Source organism: Microtus pennsylvanicus, chromosome 7 (genome assembly GCF_037038515.1).
Source record: "Microtus pennsylvanicus isolate mMicPen1 chromosome 7, mMicPen1.hap1, whole genome shotgun sequence".
Classification (NCBI taxonomy): domain Eukaryota; kingdom Metazoa; phylum Chordata; class Mammalia; order Rodentia; family Cricetidae; genus Microtus; species Microtus pennsylvanicus.
The window spans coordinates 53,172,236-53,191,362 of record NC_134585.1 but is presented as its reverse complement, the minus strand read 5'-3'; the positions used below and the strand labels follow the sequence as shown (position 1 = coordinate 53,191,362).

General features: G+C 52.8%; 1 protein-coding gene across 3 annotated transcripts in view; it reads left to right on the top strand.

Annotated features, from left to right (window-relative positions):
* Window positions 1-19,127, top strand: part of Tmem63b (transmembrane protein 63B) — a 27,256-nt gene extending 8,129 nt beyond the window's left edge. For all 3 annotated transcript variants that reach the window (XM_075980720.1, XM_075980719.1, XM_075980717.1), the window contains 20 exons: window positions 425-515; window positions 2,699-2,736; window positions 3,846-3,988; window positions 4,080-4,131; window positions 4,266-4,374; window positions 4,976-5,046; window positions 8,662-8,742; window positions 11,212-11,335; window positions 12,329-12,462; window positions 12,590-12,727; window positions 12,848-13,001; window positions 13,923-14,029; window positions 14,226-14,312; window positions 14,421-14,486; window positions 15,646-15,808; window positions 16,351-16,456; window positions 17,337-17,504; window positions 17,724-17,839; window positions 17,989-18,069; window positions 18,346-19,127. In XM_075980720.1, the coding sequence (XP_075836835.1) occupies window positions 425-515; window positions 2,699-2,736; window positions 3,846-3,988; window positions 4,080-4,131; window positions 4,266-4,374; window positions 4,976-5,046; window positions 8,662-8,742; window positions 11,212-11,335; window positions 12,329-12,462; window positions 12,590-12,727; window positions 12,848-13,001; window positions 13,923-14,029; window positions 14,226-14,312; window positions 14,421-14,486; window positions 15,646-15,808; window positions 16,351-16,456; window positions 17,337-17,504; window positions 17,724-17,839; window positions 17,989-18,069; window positions 18,346-18,537 (2,221 nt within the window). In that variant the 3' untranslated portion in view covers window positions 18,538-19,127. The remainder of the gene's footprint in view (window positions 1-424; window positions 516-2,698; window positions 2,737-3,845; window positions 3,989-4,079; window positions 4,132-4,265; window positions 4,375-4,975; window positions 5,047-8,661; window positions 8,743-11,211; window positions 11,336-12,328; window positions 12,463-12,589; window positions 12,728-12,847; window positions 13,002-13,922; window positions 14,030-14,225; window positions 14,313-14,420; window positions 14,487-15,645; window positions 15,809-16,350; window positions 16,457-17,336; window positions 17,505-17,723; window positions 17,840-17,988; window positions 18,070-18,345) is intronic.

Here is a 19,127-nt window from a genome sequence, read left to right as displayed (position 1 = left end):
GGGAAAGGGAGGGTCGGGGCCTGCCCAAGAGACATCTTCCAATCATGCCACCCCTTTGGGTTCTTCTGATCCCTGCTTTCCTTTACCTCCCCTTTGCTTTTGGGGTAATAATTGCCTTTGTTGCCTATCTCTCACTCCCCCTACTGGTTACCTTTGGAACTGCAAGGACATCTAACATTTCTTGCTTCAATCTCCATTCTGGGCAGTAATGAAGACACCCTCTCCCATACGGCCCTCGCCCCACTCACTGTCCATCACCAGTGACCCCTGAGGGAGGCAGGGTAGGGGGAGGTCACTCTTGCTTCAGCCTCTGCACTTTCTGTACCTTCTTTAGTCTCTCTGGGTGCTCACATCTGCTCCTCTGAGTCTCATGCTTACCCCTCTCACCCCTCTCACCTTCCTCTGCTCTATCTCCCCACCCCAGTGTGGCATCAGCTATGCATGGGGACAGTCATGATCGGTATGAGCGTCTCACCTCCGTCTCCAGCTCCGTCGACTTTGACCAAAGGGACAACGTGAGTGTCCTCCTCCCAGTTTCCTGAGTGTACTGCTATAAGGTCAGGGACACCATTGTGGCCTTCTCTTGGGGAAGTTACATGGTGATACCAGAGGACCACAGCAGGCCCAGAGGATGTGACACGGGACGGGGTCCTCTGAGTGGCACTCCTAACATTTGTCAAAACTTTGTTTGCTGCAGTAAAATCTGATGCCCACCTCTACTATCAATGAAAACTCTTTTTTCTTTGAACATGGTTTTAGAAACCATAATGAGCCTTGAGGGTCTGTGCAGTAAAAATTTAAACCCTGTCGTATTACATAGCAGTTGTGGGATGGTGGCCCAGTTCTTAGGGACCACCTTACTGGGTATTAGTGCTGACTGAGCAGCCCCTTCAGACCTGACAGGTCACAGCAGTCCCCAGACCTCTTTCGCATCAGATCAGGTACACAGCTGCTCCCTGCCTGGCCCTCTTGCTGTTTTGATAGTGAAGTTCCCATACAGACTGTCTGGGGTGGCCCTGGTCAGTTGCTCTTGGAGCTGCTGCAGCAACTTGTCAGAGCTATCAGCTTCCTGAGACTCACAGGGTAAGTGGCAAGCTGCTGGAGTCACCTGTGCTAGTCAGAGCTGTCCAGATGGTCCCCAGACTTGAATGGAGCTCAGGTAATGAGACCTGGCATCTTGGCCAGACAGCGCACTCTCCCATCCTGTGCTAGACATGGACCTTCTCTTGGTAGAAGGTAGGGGACCCTGTTTTTCTAAGTGTCCACTCTCTGCCTGAAGACAGGACTGAAAGAAAGAGACGGTGATGAAGCAGCCTTGCCAACTCTAGACTTTTGGTCCCTTCAAGGTAGACTAGGGGATGGAGGCAGGAAGCATGCGCACCCCTCTGCTTTTGTAGCCTTGTTTGTTTGTTTGTTTGTTATGTAGATGTTTACATTGTGTGTGTGTGAGGATGAGACGTGGGGAGGATGGCACAGCATGTGTGAGACCAAAGGACAACATATGTCTTCCACCATGTGGAACTGGTCGTCAGCCTTGGCAACAAATGCCCTTACCTTTGCTCAGTGATCCATCTTGTTGCCCCTAATTTTTCTTAGTTTAATTAATTCATTTGTATAAGTTTGTGGGTATGTATACCACTGTGTACACTGTATGTTCGGAGGTGAGGGCGACTTTTGGAAATTGGCTCTCTTTCCACCATGTAGGTAGGTCCTTAGGATTGAACTCAGGTCATCGGGTTTGGTGGCAAGCACCTTTACCTTCTGAGCCATTTTGCCAACCTGCAAACTTCTTATTAGATAGAGATCAGGGGATCCCACTACCTTTCTTGAACCCCAACTTCTACCCATCCCCATCTGGCCCATAGAACCTTAAGGTTTTGCAGTTATCTACACTTCTAGACCTGGGGTCTAACAGTAAGGGGTTGGGCCTTTTCTGCCTTAAGGGCTGACCTTCCTAGTTCTTTGTGAGGTTTTTCTTGTATAGTGTGTGTGTGTGTGTGTGTGTGTGTGTGGTATTTGTGAGTGTACAGGTCTGTTTGCACATGTATACAGTTACATGGGGAGGCAGGCCCACCTTGATGTTGTTCCTTGGATACTGTCAATCTTGGTTTATTTTTTGTTTTGGGAGAGGAATTATTTTTGTTTTTGCCTTTATTTATTCATTATGCGTGCGCACGCGCACACACACACACACGTGCATATACTAAGCTGTGTGTATAGAGGTTGGAACACAGCTTGGAGAAGTCAGTTTCTCTCCTTCCAATAAGCCACTTTGCCAGGCCCACCTTGTTTTTCTCTGAGACCTAGGTCTCCATTAGGCTAACCATCTGGCCAGTGAACCCCAGAGATCCGTCTGTCTGTGCCTCCCCAGTGCTGGGAGTGTCTACCACCGTGCCCTGCTTTTTTTTTTCTGGAGGATCCGGGGATTGAACTCAAGTCCTTTGCTTGCAAGGCGAGCACTTTACTGACTGACCCATCTCCCTCACCCCACTTAAATACTTTCATTTTTTTAGTACTAGAGATGGAGACCAGGGCCTCGCTCATACAAGGCAAACTACCAGACTGACGTCCTTTGTGTTGATGGGGGTTTTCTTCAGGTGTAGGGGAGGGTGTAGGAAGTGTTCCTGGGTGGAGCTTCAGGGAAGGGGGGTCGGGCTGGCAGACTGGGATCTCCAGTGTGTCCCCTCTGTTCCCCCAGGGCTTCTGTTCCTGGCTGACAGCCATCTTCAGGATAAAGTAAGTGAACGGTCTGCGCACTCTAAAAGAGAAACAGAAAGAAACCTCAGAACCTGTCATCTCCCTCCAAAACCAAGGCCAACAGCTTTGAGGGCCTTAGTGCTCCTAGTCCTCACGGTACCCTGCCCCTACTCCAGGAGGCCAGGCAATGGGGCCAGCCTGTGCTGACCCCTGATGCTTATTCTGACCCACCATCTCTCTGTGATGCCCTGCGCGAGGTCATTCATCCCTGGTCTACCAGCTATGGCCACAGCTTTGAGAGCAGGGGCTGGAGCCCTTTCTTCATCCTCTCTGCAGCCAGAGGGTGGGGGCAGCAGGCAGGCTGGAAGCAGCCAGCCAGCCACAGGCAGGAGCCAGCAGCCAGCAGGCAGAACTCAGGAGATCCAGCCAGAGTCCACAGGCAGGCAGTGAGCTGAGAAAGGCAGGAAGCTGAGACAGGTCAGCACTGGGCCCCTCACCATGCTCTGGGCCCCTCCCCTAGTGTGGCCCTTGGCCATGGAGCTCAGCCCTGGTACCCTTAAGGCCTTAGAGGAGCTGCTGCTGCCCACTTTCCAACATCCCTTCCTCACCATCCTTCCTTCTTGTCCTCCTCCCTTCCCTCTTCTTATCTTTGCCCCTCTATTCCCGACCTCTCTCTCTACTCCTGACCTCTCTACTCCCGACCTCTCTCTCTACTCCCGACCTCCCTCTCTCTACTCCTGACCTCTCTACTCCCGACCTCCCTCTCTACTCCCGACCTCCCTCTCTCTACTCCCGACCTCTCTCTCTACTCCCAACCTCCCTCTCTACTCCCAGCCTCCCTCTTTACTCCCGACCTCCCTCTCTCTACTCCTGACCTCTCTACTCCCGACCTCCCTTTCTACTCCCGACCTCCCTCTCTACTCCCGACCTCCCCCTCTCTTTACTTCTCTTTTTCTAACCACTTCCAGGCTCTGTGCATTCCTCCTTCCCCCCTTCTTCCCCTCCCAGGAAATCGGGATGAAAAGTTCCATCCAGCAGGGTGGGATGGGGGGGGTGTTAGGGTGGAGGTGGGGGTGGGGTGGACAGGTTCCAGCTTTCTGGTTGCTGCTCCTCACCCGCATCTTCTGTCTGCCTCCTGTGGTCCACAGGGATGATGAGATCCGGGACAAGTGTGGGGGCGATGCCGTGCACTACCTGTCCTTCCAGAGGCACATCATTGGCTTGCTGGTTGTCGTGGGCGTCCTCTCTGTAGGCATCGTGTTGCCTGTCAACTTCTCAGGAGACCTGCTAGGTCAGTGAGGGCCAGGTGTCCGGACTGGAAGGGGACAAAGGGGTATCTGTGCCGACCCTACCACCCTCCCCTTCTCCTTCTCGCCTTCCAGAGAACAATGCCTACAGCTTCGGGAGAACCACCATTGCCAACTTGAAATCAGGGTGAGGCTTGGGACCTCTCCATTGTGTAGAATCTAGAGTGGAGGCGAGAGATTTGAAGCTTCAGAGATGGATGGCCACAGCAGAGGTAGACCGTGCTGACCCCATAGCCCCACATGACCCTCTGCCCTCCACAGGAATAATCTCCTCTGGCTGCACACCTCCTTTGCTTTCCTGTACCTGCTGCTCACGGTCTACAGCATGCGGAGACATACCTCAAAGATGCGCTACAAGGAGGACGACCTGGTGAGGAAGCGCAGCCTGTCTCGGCTTCCCAGGCAGCCCTGGGGTGGCTGCTGTGGAGTTGAGCTGCCTGGGTTCCCTCCTACTCTAGGATCAGGGCACTTCTCCAGGGATCCTAGGAAGGCCATGCCTGGGCCTCTCCATGCTGAGCTCAGCCCTTGCGAAATGGCCATGGCTGGTAGTGCTGTCAATGGTTGTATTCCTGGCCTTGGCTGGTAGTGCTGTCAATGGTTGTATTCCTGGCCGTGGCTGGTAGTGCTGTCAATGGTTGTATTCCTGGCCGTGGGAAATGGCCGTGGCTGGTACTGCCATCGGATGGTTGTATTGTTGTCTTGCTTAATGTGGATGGTGGGAAAATTCCTTTACCTTCTGCAGCCATTCACCCTGGACCAAATGTTTGTTTTTCGCCAGCCACTGTGCTAGGTCCCCAGGGATCTAGGCGTCCACCTGAACCCCTCACAGAATATGGCTCTACCTTTAGGCTTCTGTTTCTGACACTCAACTGAGACCTAACAGGTTTCCAAGGCCTGCTCCCATCCCCCTGCCCCTTTGGCTCTCCTGGAGCCCACCTGCAGGAAGACATGCCTGCTGTCCTCTTCCACAGGTCAAGCGGACTCTCTTCATCAATGGAATCTCCAAGTATGCAGAGTCAGAAAAAATCAAGAAGCATTTTGAGTGAGTAAGCAGCCCACCCCACCTCAGGCATGCAGACCCTTGCTTACCCATCAGCCCCAAGAACATCTTTGCACCTTTGGATTCATACTCAGTGGTCTGGAGCCCAGGCTGAGGGGAGCAGATTGGAGGAAGGCCTCATGTCCCAAGCTGGGCTGGGTTCCCATTTTCCTGAGTGACAGCCCCTTCAGAACTGGGCGGGGCTAAGGGGTCGCTCAGGGTCACCCATAGCCTTAGGTTTGATCCCTAGCCCTTCAGAAAAAAAAATTAGTAAATGAGAGAAATAAGATGGAATTGTGAAGAATACAGCCTGTGACATTTGTTTCCTTCCTCTCCCTCCTCCTGCCTAGAACTGGGTCCTGAGGCGGCAACTGCCTCAGAATTATTATCAGCACTTGGTGCATATGCAGACATTGTGGGGCAGTTCATGGGCTGAGGGGGCTTCTGAAGGAGTCTGAGGAGGTTGGCCTGTGTTCCCTCAGCTTCTCTGGCTCTTCAGTTCAGCTCATGGGCTGAGGGGGCTTCTGAAGGAGTCTGAGGAGGTTGGCCTGTGTTCCCTCAGCTTCTCTGGCTCTTCAGTTCAGCTCATGGGCTGAGGGGGCTTCTGAAGGGGTCTGAGGAGGTTGGCCTGTGTTCCCTCAGCTTCTCTGGCTCTTCAGTTCAGCTCATGGGCTGAGGGGGCTTCTGAAGGGGTCTGAGGAGGTTGGCCTGTGTTCCCTCAGCTTCTCTGGCTCTTCAGTTCAGGCGCCTAACAGGCACCTTGGTGTTGAGCCCACGGTGTAGAGGGTCAAGGGCTACCAGCTGTGGTGGTGCACACCTTTAATCCTAGCACTCAGGAGGGAGAGGCAGGCGGATCTCTGTGAGTTTGAGGCCAGCCTGGTCTACAAGAGAGTTCCAGGACAGCCAGGGCTACACTGAGAAACCCTTCTCAAAAAACAAACAAAAAGTTAAGGGCCCAGCTGCAGGAATATAGTATGGGGGATGGTCTGCAAACAGGGTTCGAGGTATGGTCACACTTCTATTCACCACCAAGCTTCCTTCAGTTACCATGGCGAAAGATGAATGAAAGGTCGTCTAGCTCAAGGGTCACACCATGGAGATCCGCTGCAGGAGTTAGTCAAGGGTCTGAACTGAGATTGATCCAAATCAATCTGTAACCCAAATTAGGAACCAGCCAGTGACTGTGACAAGGGACAACCCAGATTAGGAGCCGGCAAGTGTCCGTGACAAGTGGCATCACTGGTCTTGGTTCAAGCTCAGGATTCAGGCAGATTTAGGACTTACTCTTTTCTTTTTTAAATTTTACTTATTTTTATTTTATGTGTATGGGTGTTTTGACTGTGGATGTCTGTGTACCATGTGGGCGCAGTGCCTGTGGAAGCCAGAGAGGGAGACGGATGCCCTGGGACGAGTCACAGATGGTTTTGAGTAGCTGTGTGGATGCTGGGGACCAACCCTGATCCTCTGGGAGAACACCGGTGCTCTTAAGCCCTAGCCGTCCCTCCAGTCCCAGGTTTATCCCTGAGGTCTAATGTCATTGGCTCACATCAGAGTTCAGTCAGTACGTCATCCCGTCAGCAGTCCTGTCTGAGAAGGGTGGAGGCAGGATCTGGTCAGGTCACATCGCTGAGCCTGTGCACAGAGATCCAGAGCTAGACCTGACGCATGTGACGTACATCCATTGCACATCTATTGCAGGCACAGGGAAGTAAGCCCTGCCCTCCAACAGCCTATAAACCAGGGTGGGAGAATTATTTGGTGTTCAATCTTTTATCATCATAGGGGTCCTCTAGGTTGAGGTGGGGGCTAGTGTGTGCTCAGGATCAAGTGACATTTTGTTCACTTGGACAGTTGTCAGCTTGCATTGACATGCCCTGATGCGGAGCACCAGTGACCCATGGGCCTGCATCACTGGCCCTGGGTGAGAGAGCTCAGTATACAGCAGTAAACTAACCCAGAAGCTTTCCTTTCATGGGTCCTGGGAGTCAGTGGAAACGGACAAGTCTAGACAGGGTCATGTTGTGGCAGTGCTGAGGTGCCATCCTGAGAGGGAAGGGGGACATGTGAAAGTTACTCTCACCAACTGGCATTTGATCAGAGACCTGAGTACAGCGAAGGAGTTTGCCCTCCCAACCAAGTCTCTGCTACCCTACTGTGTGCTGTGGGAGGCAGAAAGCCAGACTAGACTGACGTGTCCTGGCTGGGCTGCTTTTGGAATCGGTCTCTAACTTTGTTAGGAAACAGCCTGTGGTTAAAGTTTATCCTCACTCAAAGGAGGAGTGAAGAGAATCTGGTCTTTATTGGAGTCTGCGGCTTGCAGTGGGGTTGAGCATAATGAAATCCACCTTTCACCCCCTGTCCATTCACGTGCTTTGGTGGGTACTTACCGTGGGGAGGCTGTCGGACAGAACTCTGTATGTGCTGATGACCAGGGGATGGCCTTTGTCCACACTGAGCAGTCATCAGTGCTCACTGAGACTCGTGGTCCAGGTGGATTGCCCCAGAAGAAGTAGAGAACACCCTTTGTGTAGAATCACCGTGCCTGTGTGGTTAGCTTTAAGGGATTTGCCATTAGTCTGGCCAGGGTGAGCGCTTACCCTCCCAAAGAGGAAGCCTACAGCAGCTCAGAGCCATGAAAGAAAGAACTGTGGCCATCTAGCAAGTTCGTTTCCAAGGACGCCAGGCCAGGTGTGAGTCTCTAAATTGTCGTGAGTTTGTGGTGTTCGTCTTGCTACTGTGGAACTTTATATCACATGTCTCAAATACTTGGTGGCCCTTCATTTCATTTTAATAAAACATCAAAAAAGATGAAAGAGTCAAGCTCAAGGACTGGATCATTTTGCAGTCACGTGGGAAGGACACCGCTTGGTAGATCAGCAAGCATTTTGTGAATGCTCTCCAGAGCCACTTGCTGGAGAGTCAGGGCAGCTCGCCATACTCAGGTTGGGGAGAGGGGTCAGCCCTGGGCCTGGGTCATGGCCAGGGTTAGAGATCAGATTCAGGACCAGTTTCTTGTTGGTCTTAGGCCAAGATTGGTTGGAGTAAATCCAAAGTCAAGGCCAAGTGTTGGATCAGGACCAGGGCTTCTGGGAACAGAGCTTAGAGAACAGCCTGTAACTAGAGACAGTTTCTCTGAACCTCAGTTCCCAGCCCTGGGCAAGAGTCAGACCACAGGCCTGGCCCTTCAGCTCCACACAGGAGTCTCCTCACATAGCCCGGGTTACTGTCACCCGCTGCCTTTACACAGTCTGAATGCATACCTGCACCCAGGCCGCACTCATAACATGAGGAAGGACTTTGAAGTTCTATTCTTTGTTTGTTTTTCAAGACAGGGTTTCTCTGTGTGGCCCTGTCTGTCCTATAACTGTCTTTGTAGACCAGGCTGGCCTTAAACTCATAGAGATCTGCCTGCCTCTGCCCTCTCAAGTGCTGAGATTAAAGGTGTGAGCCGCCACCACCAGGCAGTTTGTTTGTTTGTTTCAAAGCTCTGTTGTTGAGGAGCGCTTAGACTGAGATGGGGGTACACTGGGCATGTGTTGATGCGCTGGCGCCCTGGATGGTAGCCAGGATAGGCAGTGGGTGGGGCCTGCAGAGCATGACAGCTAAACTGTGTTTCAGGGAGGCCTACCCCAACTGCACCGTCCTGGAAGCTCGGCCCTGTTACAACGTGGCTCGTCTTATGTTCCTTGACGCCGAGAGGTACTGGGTTGGGGCCGGGGAGGCTAACACCAAGGGCCCTCTGCTCGTTGTGGAGGGAACCTTGGCTACTGTGTGGGAACCTGGCTCCCTTTTCAGTTGTTTCCTTGTGCATTTTGAATATAGCTCAACCTTGGGGGTCTCTGTTACTTCCAAGGTCTGGGGGTCTTAGAGTATATTGCAAGAGGGAGGGGGTCTACAGTCCTCACGTCTGAGGACTTAACCCTCTTCATCTACAGTACGAGAAATTTATGGCACACTAGTAGAAGAATTGGCCCTCTAGAAATGGGCAGGGAGGTCCTTGGATGGGACTACTGCTGAGCCCTGTGCACTAAACAAACCTGATAACAAGACAGCCCCTGTCACTGGGGACCTGAATTTTTGTCCACTCCCAACCCCTTTGCATTTGAGAAAATTTTACATGACCTCAGGTTTGTAGGAATATAAATAGGAATATAAGACAAACATTTACTGAGAATAAATCATAAAGAAATTTATTTTAGTCAGGCAGTAGTGAAACATGCCTTTAATCCAAGCACTCAGGAGGCAGAGGCAGGTGGATCTCTGCAAGTTCAATACCAGCCTGGTCTATAGAATGAGTTCTAGGACAGCCAAGGCTACATATAGAAACCCTGTCTTAAAAAAAAAAATAGAAAAAAATAGAAAGATGTTTATTTTAGCTGGGTGGTTGTTGTGTTCACATTTAATCCCAGCACTCGAGAGGCAGAGGCAGGTGGATCTCTGAGTTTGAGGCCAGCCTGGTCTACAGAGCAAACTTCCAGGATATCCATGGCTACACAAAAAGAAACCCTATTTTAAAACAAAAAAAGAAGAAAAAGAAAGAAAGAGCCAGGTGGTCATGGTACACATCTTTAATCCCAGCACTTGGGAAGCAGAAGCAGGCAGATCTCTGAGTTTAAAGCCAGCCTGGTCTGCAGAGTGAGTTTCAGGACAGCCAGTGCTACAAAGAAACCCTATCTCAAAAGCCAAAACACAAACAAACAAATTTATTTTAAGACAATTCCTGGGGCTAGAAGGCTAGATGGCTAGCTCAATCGGCAAAGAACATGCCTTGCAAGAAGTTCAATACCCAGAACCCACATAAAGATGTCATTGTCACAGCACACACCTGTAACCCCAGTGTTGGTGAGGCAAAGCCAAGAGACCCTGCCTCAAAGGTAGATGGCTAGAGTAAGGATGGTGCCTGAGTTGTCCTCTCGCCTCCACTCATTAAAATAAAATCCCTTGGTCCTTATATAATCTTTCTATTTATCAGCTAGTGAAGAGAGCTGGCTGGGAAGATGGGTCAGTGGGCAAAGGGTTCGTCATACAAGAGTAGGACCAGTGTCAGGGTCCCCATCACTCATGTAAAAAACAAGCCCCAGGCACATCTATAACCCTGGTACTGCGAGGGCAGAGACAGGCAATCCCTGAGATTCATTGGCCTTCCAGCCTGACCAAATTTATGAGCTCCATATTCAGTAAAAGACCCTGCCTCAAAAACTAAGATACAAGCCTGGCAGTGTGGTTTGCACACTCAGGAAGCAGAGGCAGGCGGCTCCAAATTCAAGGCCAGCCTGGTTTACTACATAGTGAGTTCCAGAACAACCAATACGATATAATAGAGAGACCTCTCAAAAAAAAAAAAAGACAAACCTGTTGTAAGACAAGACAATCGAGGGATGCGCCCAATGTCAGCACCTTGTTTCTGTGTGTAGGCACATGCATACATGAATACACACATGTGAACATGCATGTACCAGTACACGCACACAGCACAAACAAGATGGGAGCACACTCCTAAAATGAATGTACTATGTCTGACATGGTACCAAAGATGCGGGCAATAACACAGGGAGATATTAACTCTTTGTTTTTCGTAATTAAGCCATTATTCTTCTATGAGAGCAGAAGGCTTTGTATGCACATGCACAGTGGGGTCACAGCAACTCATTGGCACAGTCTGAGACAGAATGTTTGCAGTGTCTCTGGCACTGTGGCAAAGGCCACACAAACAGCAAGCAGTGTCCAGAACCAAGGCTACAGTGGAGTTGAAGGCTCCAGTACAGGCGAGCACTGCAGAAACACCTCAGGTGCAGGATGTGATTGGCTGTTGCCTTTGGCCGGTGCCTGATACTCATAACCCCCAAGTTCAGTTATGCAACCCCATATCACGGCCCACAGTTAAAAAGCTTTGAGTTTTGCCAGGTGGTGGTAGTACATACCCTTAATTCCAGCACTCAGGAGACAGAGACACACAGATCTCTGTGAGTTTGAGGCCAGCCTGCTCTACAAAGGGAGTTCGAGGACAGCCAGGGCTACACAGAGAAACCCTGTCTCAAAAAAAACAACCAAAAAAAAAACAACAACAACAACAAAAAACTGGGTTTCTTGCTCAACTCAACTCCCCACCCCACATCCCAGCCATCCTCACACACTAAGTGGTGGGTGACTGACCCCCGGGTCCTACAGGAAGAAGGCTGAGCGGGGAAAACTCTACTTCACGAACCTGCAGAGCAAGGAAAATGTACCTACCATGATCAACCCCAAACCGTGTGGCCACCTCTGCTGCTGTGTGGTTCGAGGCTGCGAGCAGGTACCTTTAGGTGCCCAGGGTCCCTGGCGAGGCTGGGGAGGGCTGGACAGGTCTCAGTGGACATGGTAGATCTGTCCACTATCAGAAGACAAACAGGTGTGGTGGACAATAAGACCCAAAGGTAAACACTCCCAGAGGAAGAGTGCCCAGGGCCCTACCCCAGACAAGCCTCCGCCTCCTTCTGGAGCCTATGAAACCCCTGATTCTTTCTTTAAATATTTATTTAGGGGAGGGTATACCATGGTGCATGTGTGGAGGTCAGAGAAGTTTATGAGTCAGTTCTCTACACCATATGGGTTCTGTGGCTCAAACTCTGGTTCTCAGGCTTAGTGGCAAGCTCCTTTTACTCACTGAGCCATTTTGCAGGCCCTTGCAGCCCCCGTTCTCACTGTTGGGTTTGTCCGGTTTGTGATAACTTTTAAAACCATAGATTAGGCGAGCATAGCGAGGGTCTGGGGGTGTTGGTCAGTGCTGGCCTAGCATACAGAGATCATGGGTTTGATCCCCCGTACCACATAAATCAGGTGTGCCGCTTGTCTGGGATCTCAACATTCAGGAGGTGAAGGCAGGAGCAGCCGAAGCTCAGGGTCATACCCACTACTTAAGAGAGTTTGAGGCCAGCCTGGGCAACATGAGACCCTGTTCTTTAAAAATAGTCAGAAGCTAGTGAAATAGTCCAGACCTGTAATCCTATTGTTTGGAATGCTGAGGCAAGAGGAGCTCAAGTTTAAGACAAATCTTGACTGCATAGCAGCTTCCGGAAAGAAGAGGAGCGATGGAAGGGAAGGAGGAAAACGTGAATTATTTATAACAAGTTTCTTAATTACCCCATTCCTTGGTTTCCCCCTTGAGACTGGGTTCATTGTGCCCACCTTGCAAGGCTAAGGCGGGGACAGAATGACTCCAGACATACCAGAAAGCCTCAGGAGTTGCTGGCTGATGCTGCGGGTGCCTCCCAGCTCTGACCAGAGCCCCTGGCCCTCCCGCCTATAGGTGGAGGCCATTGAGTACTACACAAAGCTGGAGCAGAGGCTGAAGGAAGACTACAGGCGAGAGAAGGAGAAGGTGAATGAGAAGCCTCTTGGCATGGCTTTTGTCACCTTCCACAATGAGACCATCACAGCCATGTGAGTCGCTGTCATCATCACATGACCCTCCTCCCCCCACCCCCACCTCTTGCCCTGGACCTCTCTCTGACACTGTGGTCCCCAGTCTCTGCTGCAGTAACAAGTATCTACCCACCCCCCCCCCCAGCATCCTAAAGGACTTCAACGTGTGCAAATGCCAGGGCTGTGCCTGCCGTGGGGAGCCGCGTGCCTCTTCCTGCAGCGAGGCCCTGCACATCTCCAACTGGACTGTGACCTACGCTCCGGACCCCCAGAACATCTACTGGTGAGCCACGGCAGGTGGAATGGGGCTTCCTAAAGCAGGAAGATGATGGAAAGGGAGGTGGATGTTGCCAGAGACCAATCAGTCCGGAATCCTCAAAGTGACCCTCCCTCACCTTCCCAGGGAGCACCTGTCCATCCGAGGCTTCATCTGGTGGCTGCGCTGCCTGGTTATCAATGTGGTCCTCTTCATCCTGCTCTTCTTCCTCACCACCCCGGCCATCATCATCACCACCATGGACAAGTTCAACGTCACCAAGCCTGTGGAATACCTCAATGTGAGGCCCATGCCCACCCAGCCCTCCATGATGTGGTGTGAGCATCAACGCCAGGCAGCATCCCCTCATCCTAGTGTAGTTCTGGCTCCAGTGGTCCCAGCTTAGCCCTTCCAGGATGCTTCCCAAGGACCAGGCAGCACACCTCCCCACCATGCCTGCCCTTGGGTTCCACCACATCCTACCCTCAGGAGAGGCCACTCTTGGGTTTACACCTCCTGGAGAAACCCCCCAGGAGGGCACATGACCTTGGATAAGGCCCCTTTTCTCCACTCTCCGAAAAATGGGAGGTTTAGATTGGCCCCTTGACGTTCATGTGCACATTCAGATCCTCTTGTCAGCTTGAAGCTCAAGGCTGCTCAGATGACAGTAGGGTACACACATGGCTGCCTGGCCTCCTCTGCCCCTCCTGCCATGGACTTCAGCATTCAGAAGCTCAGTAAACAAGATGCCGGCCCCAGTGCAAACCCCATCCCTCTGCTCACTAACTGGCCCAGCCATCGAGTCTTGTAGCCTAGGTTGGCTTCTGGTTGTGTGGTTTATTTATTTTTTTTTAATTTATTTATTTATTATGTATACAATGGTCTGCCTGCATGTGTCCCTGCAGACAGAAGTTGGCACCAGATCTTATTACCGGTGGTTGTGAGCCACCATATGGTTGCCGGGAATTGAACTCAGGACCTTTGGAAGAGCAGGCAATGCTCTTAACCACTGAGCCATCTCTCCAGCCCCTGGTTGTGTGGTTTAATATGTAGAGCGTGCACAAGCACTCAGCACATAGTAGGTATTCAGCAGATACTCACCGTCAGCATCACCCTGGAGCTGTTTTCATGGCCCTAGCCTCCACCCCTTAGCCATCCGAGTGTTCTGGACTTTTAGGCTCACCCAGCTACCCTTAATGACACTCCCTGTCCCCCCACACAGAACCCCATCATCACTCAGTTCTTCCCTACACTACTGCTATGGTGTTTCTCCGCCCTGCTCCCCACCATCGTCTACTACTCTGCCTTCTTCGAAGCACACTGGACACGGTAAGCTGCCCACACTGCACCTACCAACCCTGTCTCTGGGCAGCCAGCCCTTTGCCCTGAAGGGTCCCTGCCCTGGGCCCTGTACCTTCACCTAGGGGACCCCCACCATCCATGGGAGCCTCCTGGGACATTGGCCCAGGATGGGCTGCCCTGCCCTGATCTTGGCCTGTGCTCTGCCGCCTGCCCACCCTCATAGCTCCGGGGAGAACAGGACCACGATGCACAAGTGCTACACCTTCCTCATCTTCATGGTGCTGCTTCTGCCCTCGCTGGGGCTGAGCAGGTGAGTGTCGTGGGACCGAGGGGAGCCGGGGTGGAGGTTTACCTGTCCCCAAACAGAGCGCTCTGCTGCTCTGCCATTCTAGCTCCCATCCTTCTCTCCTCCCTGCAGCCTAGACCTCTTCTTCCGCTGGCTCTTTGACAAGAAATTCCTGGCCGAGGCAGCTATTCGGTTTGAGTGAGTGATCAGAACTCTTGGGGAGAGAGGCGGATGGCGGCGGGTGGATGTGTCTGAGACACTTCTAGCCTTTATAGGAGGGTGTCACCAAGCTTCCAGCTGTGTGGGGTGGGGTTAACACCCCACATCTACTGGGTTATCTGAAAGAAGACACCCACAGGCTATGTCTTTGGATGGAGTGTGTTGAGCTCATGCTCAGGGAATGCACCTGAATTGAGCTGAGCGCGTGCTCAAGGGGGGATCTAAGTCTTCAGAGCTCTTAGGTAGGGGCTTCTGTGCGGTCTCGGGTTCTTATTCTAGGACTGCTAGGAGTCTTAGATTTCAACAAGGAAGTCGAGGAGATATCTGTAGTGGGAACTTGGTCATAATTTGGGGGTGACTTGGGGACCCTTAGAGTATCCCTGAGGGTCCCTAGAATACTGAGGTCTCTTAGATTCACAACTCAGAGTGGCCCGCTCTGGGGCACAAAGCTCAGGGTTGCTTATACAGCACAAGTTGTGTCTCTCAAGTGTGTCACACTCACTTAGGTGTGACTATGGAGTGTCCTCCCCACCTCACTCAGGTGTGACCGTGGAGTGTCCTCCCCACCTATCCCTCCCAGCACCTTTCTCCATTGCATACTGTGTCTCTCGTAGGCTCAGACTCCAGGAACTTTCTGGAGTCTTCTCTGGCCATCTTGGACTTAAGGACTTTCTGGTTCTTGTCACTCCTCCCACATCAAAGACATCTGAGGGAGGGTTTCTGAAGCTTTTTAGTGACAGAGTCCAAGGCTCTGTTGTGGGAATACCAGAGTCAGAAAACTTCCTGGGTTTTCTGCGCTTTTGAGGTTTTTTGTCGAGGTCTCAATAGTTACTTACTACACATACTAGTGGCATTATGTGGTCTTGAACTCTTCTCTCCTCGGATGTTTATGGGGTACACCATCTAGGTAGGTCTCTGGGCTGGTTTTCAAAGTATACGTCTGGGCTTTGGTGTTTTGGCATTCTGGGGTTCACACTGTGGAAAGACTGGAGCACAGGTAGGATGGGTCTAGGAATGGGAGGGCGTACATGTAGAGGAAGCAGCTGGGTGAGGGCGTGGTGGACTGTCATGCTAGCCGTGGGCAAACAGCCACCAGGTCACCCCAAGGGAGCTGTGCTGGAGCACCCGCTGCCTGCAGGTGTGTGTTCCTGCCGGACAACGGCGCTTTCTTCGTGAACTACGTCATTGCCTCAGCCTTTATCGGTAACGCCATGGACCTGCTGCGCATCCCAGGCCTACTCATGTACATGATCCGACTCTGCCTGGCGCGCTCCGCCGCTGAAAGACGCAACGTAAAGCGGGTATGGCCGCCTGGGGCAGCGGCAACACGCACAGCGCCCTCTCTTGGTGGCCCAGCCAGAAACAGCAGCGGTCAGGCTGGGGTGGGGGTGGGGCACAAGAATGCTGGACCTTAGCGATTTTAGTTCCCATCTGAAGCCTCAGTTTCCCAGCACATATAGCTATGGGTGGACAGATTATCCCAGGAGGTCCCTGAGTTCTGAGAGCATACTGTTTGTGCTTGGAGTTGGGAAAGGTCTAGCTCCCTTGGTTTAGGTTCCCTCTGCCTTCATTCCACAAGAGGGCGCTGGATAGCTGTCCCCAGATCTCAACTTTTGCTCTTACCTGCCCATGCCCCGTCACTGCCCCTGCCTGGCCTCCCTATCAGCCACAACCCCTGCCTCCCACCTGCTTTGCTCTCCCCTGCACCACCCCCACATTAGGTCCCTCACTCCCCATGGCTTTATTCCCAGCCCCAGAGTTCCTGGCCGCCTCCTACCTGCCTCGCCCCCTTGCAGCCTGTCCCCTCCACCCTGAGCCACCCTCCTGCCCATGTCCCCCCCAGCATCAGGCCTACGAGTTCCAGTTTGGCGCAGCCTACGCTTGGATGATGTGCGTCTTCACGGTGGTCATGACCTACAGTATCACCTGCCCCATCATCGTGCCCTTCGGTAGGCACCGCCGCGCCGGGACCTGGGCCCTGCTCGGGGGAACCCAGGGCCTCACTCGCTCCACTCTAGTAAGGCAGGCCACCCCGATTGGACAGGGCCCCGGCTGGGAGACCGGCCCCTCTGGCCTCCCGCCTGGTTCCTGGCTCAGTCTGGGGCTGGGCCTTGGGGAAGAAGGGGAGAGCAGCTCTGTTGAGGCGTGGCCCACCTGGCACGCCCAGTCCCTGGGTCAAACCATCCACTTCAGCGATATTTACTGGCCCTGAAGTCTTTCTTTGGGTATGCATGGACATACTTCCCTCCGAGTTGTTACACACATATACACACATTCCTATTACCAACATCTACACGTATACACAGACCTCAAAATTCAAGAAAACCCCTTGGGTTCCAGATTAGACTAGGTCCTTGTAACTTAGGGACATGTAACCTGGAAAGGTCCCTCTTCTCTTTGAAGGTGTTTAGCTAAGTTTCTCACTGACCGTGGTCCCACCAATAACCTCACCTTCCCCCATAGCATCCTAACCCTCTCCTCAAAGCTCCAGATTCTCAAATTAACCGCCCAGCCCTTGTTTAAAGTTCCCTGTGCTTCAGGAAGCAGAACCTTCCCTGACTTTATATCCAACTCTTTAGGGACGGGTAGGAAGACGTAAGAGAGGTTCCAAAGGCTTCTTGATCATCTAAATGAATGGCTCTCTGGTGGTTGTTATGGGGGGGAGGACAGGGAGGCTGCACAGGGTGAAGGGACCGGAGGGGAAGAAGCTGCAGCTTCCATCTGCGGCAGGACAGGGAGCAGCCACCTCAGAAGGCCAGGGCAGCCTGTGGCCGACACACAGGGTCTGTGGGCGCTGGTTCCGAGGTCAGGGCCATTGGCTTTCCTCAGGGCTCATGTACATGCTGTTGAAGCACCTGGTAGACAGGTACAATCTCTACTATGCCTACCTGCCGGCCAAGCTGGACAAGAAGATCCACTCAGGGGCTGTGAACCAGGTGGTGGCTGCACCCATCCTATGCCTCTTCTGGCTGCTCTTCTTCTCCACCATGCGTACAGGTGAGGCCGCCGTCCTGTTGGGGGTGGGGTGGCAAGGACAGAAGGGATTTTCGAAGCTAGAACTTGCGACATGAGAGCCACGTGGTAGAGTCTGGTAGGTCTTGGCAAGGTTGTACAGATGGAAGTGAAAGAATCAGAAGCAGTGGTAGTGAGCCCCTTGAAGAGAGCCCAAATGGCAGGCCAGGCGATAGCCCCTTTTTTTGTGCTCCCCAATCCCAGGATTCCTAGCCCCCACATCCATGTTCACCTTCGTCGTTCTGGTCATCACCATTGTCATCTGTCTCTGCCACGTCTGCTTCGGACACTTCAAATACCTCAGTGCCCACAACTACAAGGTGTGGGGCGGGGAAAGAGGTGGTGGAATTGGGAGGGTGGCATTCGGGGTGTGGGGTGGCATACAGGGTCAAAAGGTGCTGAGCGGGTGATGGGGTATGACTGGGGCTGAAGACGAAGATGTTTCCTCCTGCTCCCTGGTCCCCTTAAGATTGAACACACAGAGACAGATGCCGTCAGCTCCAGAAGTAATGGACGGCCCCCCACTGCTGCCGCTGTCCCCAAATCTGCGGTGAGTGCCCCTACTCCACAGCCATGGGTACCCTGGGAGGCCTTTGCCGAGACTCAGTCCCAAATCTGGGTGGACCGTTAGTCCTCCACAGAAGTCAGCCTGAACCAGACCTCATGGCGGTGGACACCAGCATGGGACAGAACTGGCTTCACCCTCTCCACTCCAACCCTTAGGGCACTGCCCACTGTGCTGCCCACAGGCCCTAAGATACCTGCCCCCACCTACCCACCCAGAAGGGGCAGCTGTCCACCTTACCCCTATTCCTTTTCCCTTCAGAAATACATCGCTCAGGTGCTGCAGGACTCAGAGGGAGACGGGGATGGGGATGGGGCTCCGGGGAGCTCGGGCGACGAGCCCCCATCCTCCTCCTCCCAAGATGAGGAGTTGCTGATGCCGCCCGAGGGCCTCACGGACACGGACTTCCAGTCATGCGAGGACAGCCTCATAGAGAATGAGATTCACCAGTAAGGGGAGGGAGGGGCCCTGGAGGCCACGCCCTGCCCCTAAACCCCCCCACACGGACACTAAAAAACAAAACGCTAATAATTTATTAGAACTAAAGCCCCCATCCTCCTCGCCTGTCCCCTGCTTTCATTAAGGTATTTAAACCTGGGGATTTCACTGCTCTCCCTCATCATGGAGGGAGGAAGGGAGCCCCCCAACCTCAGTGAGGACAGCCCCGAGCAGGCCCCGGGGCAAAGAGGGGTGTGGAGGGAATCCCCCCCAGATCAGCCTCACCACCCAGTAACGTGGCCAGGAAAGGGTTAATGAGAGCCAAGGTGGGTACCTGGTGCCATGGCTGGAGGCCTGGGGAGAACAAGCACATCTCTGGCTGCTCCCAGCTCTCCTCTTCCTGCCCCTGGATCTGGGCCTCCAGGGACATGGAGCCTGCAGCCCTCTGGGATGCAGGAGAAGGGAGGGGTGCAGAGTAGGAGGAAGAGTCAGGCCTGAGCCAGGGGGTGACCTGGGGGGCTATGGCTGACACTGGAAAATGGGATTTTGCACTGGATTTGTTTTTTGTTTTTGTTTTCCTTTAAAATAAAAACAAAAGCTCCAAA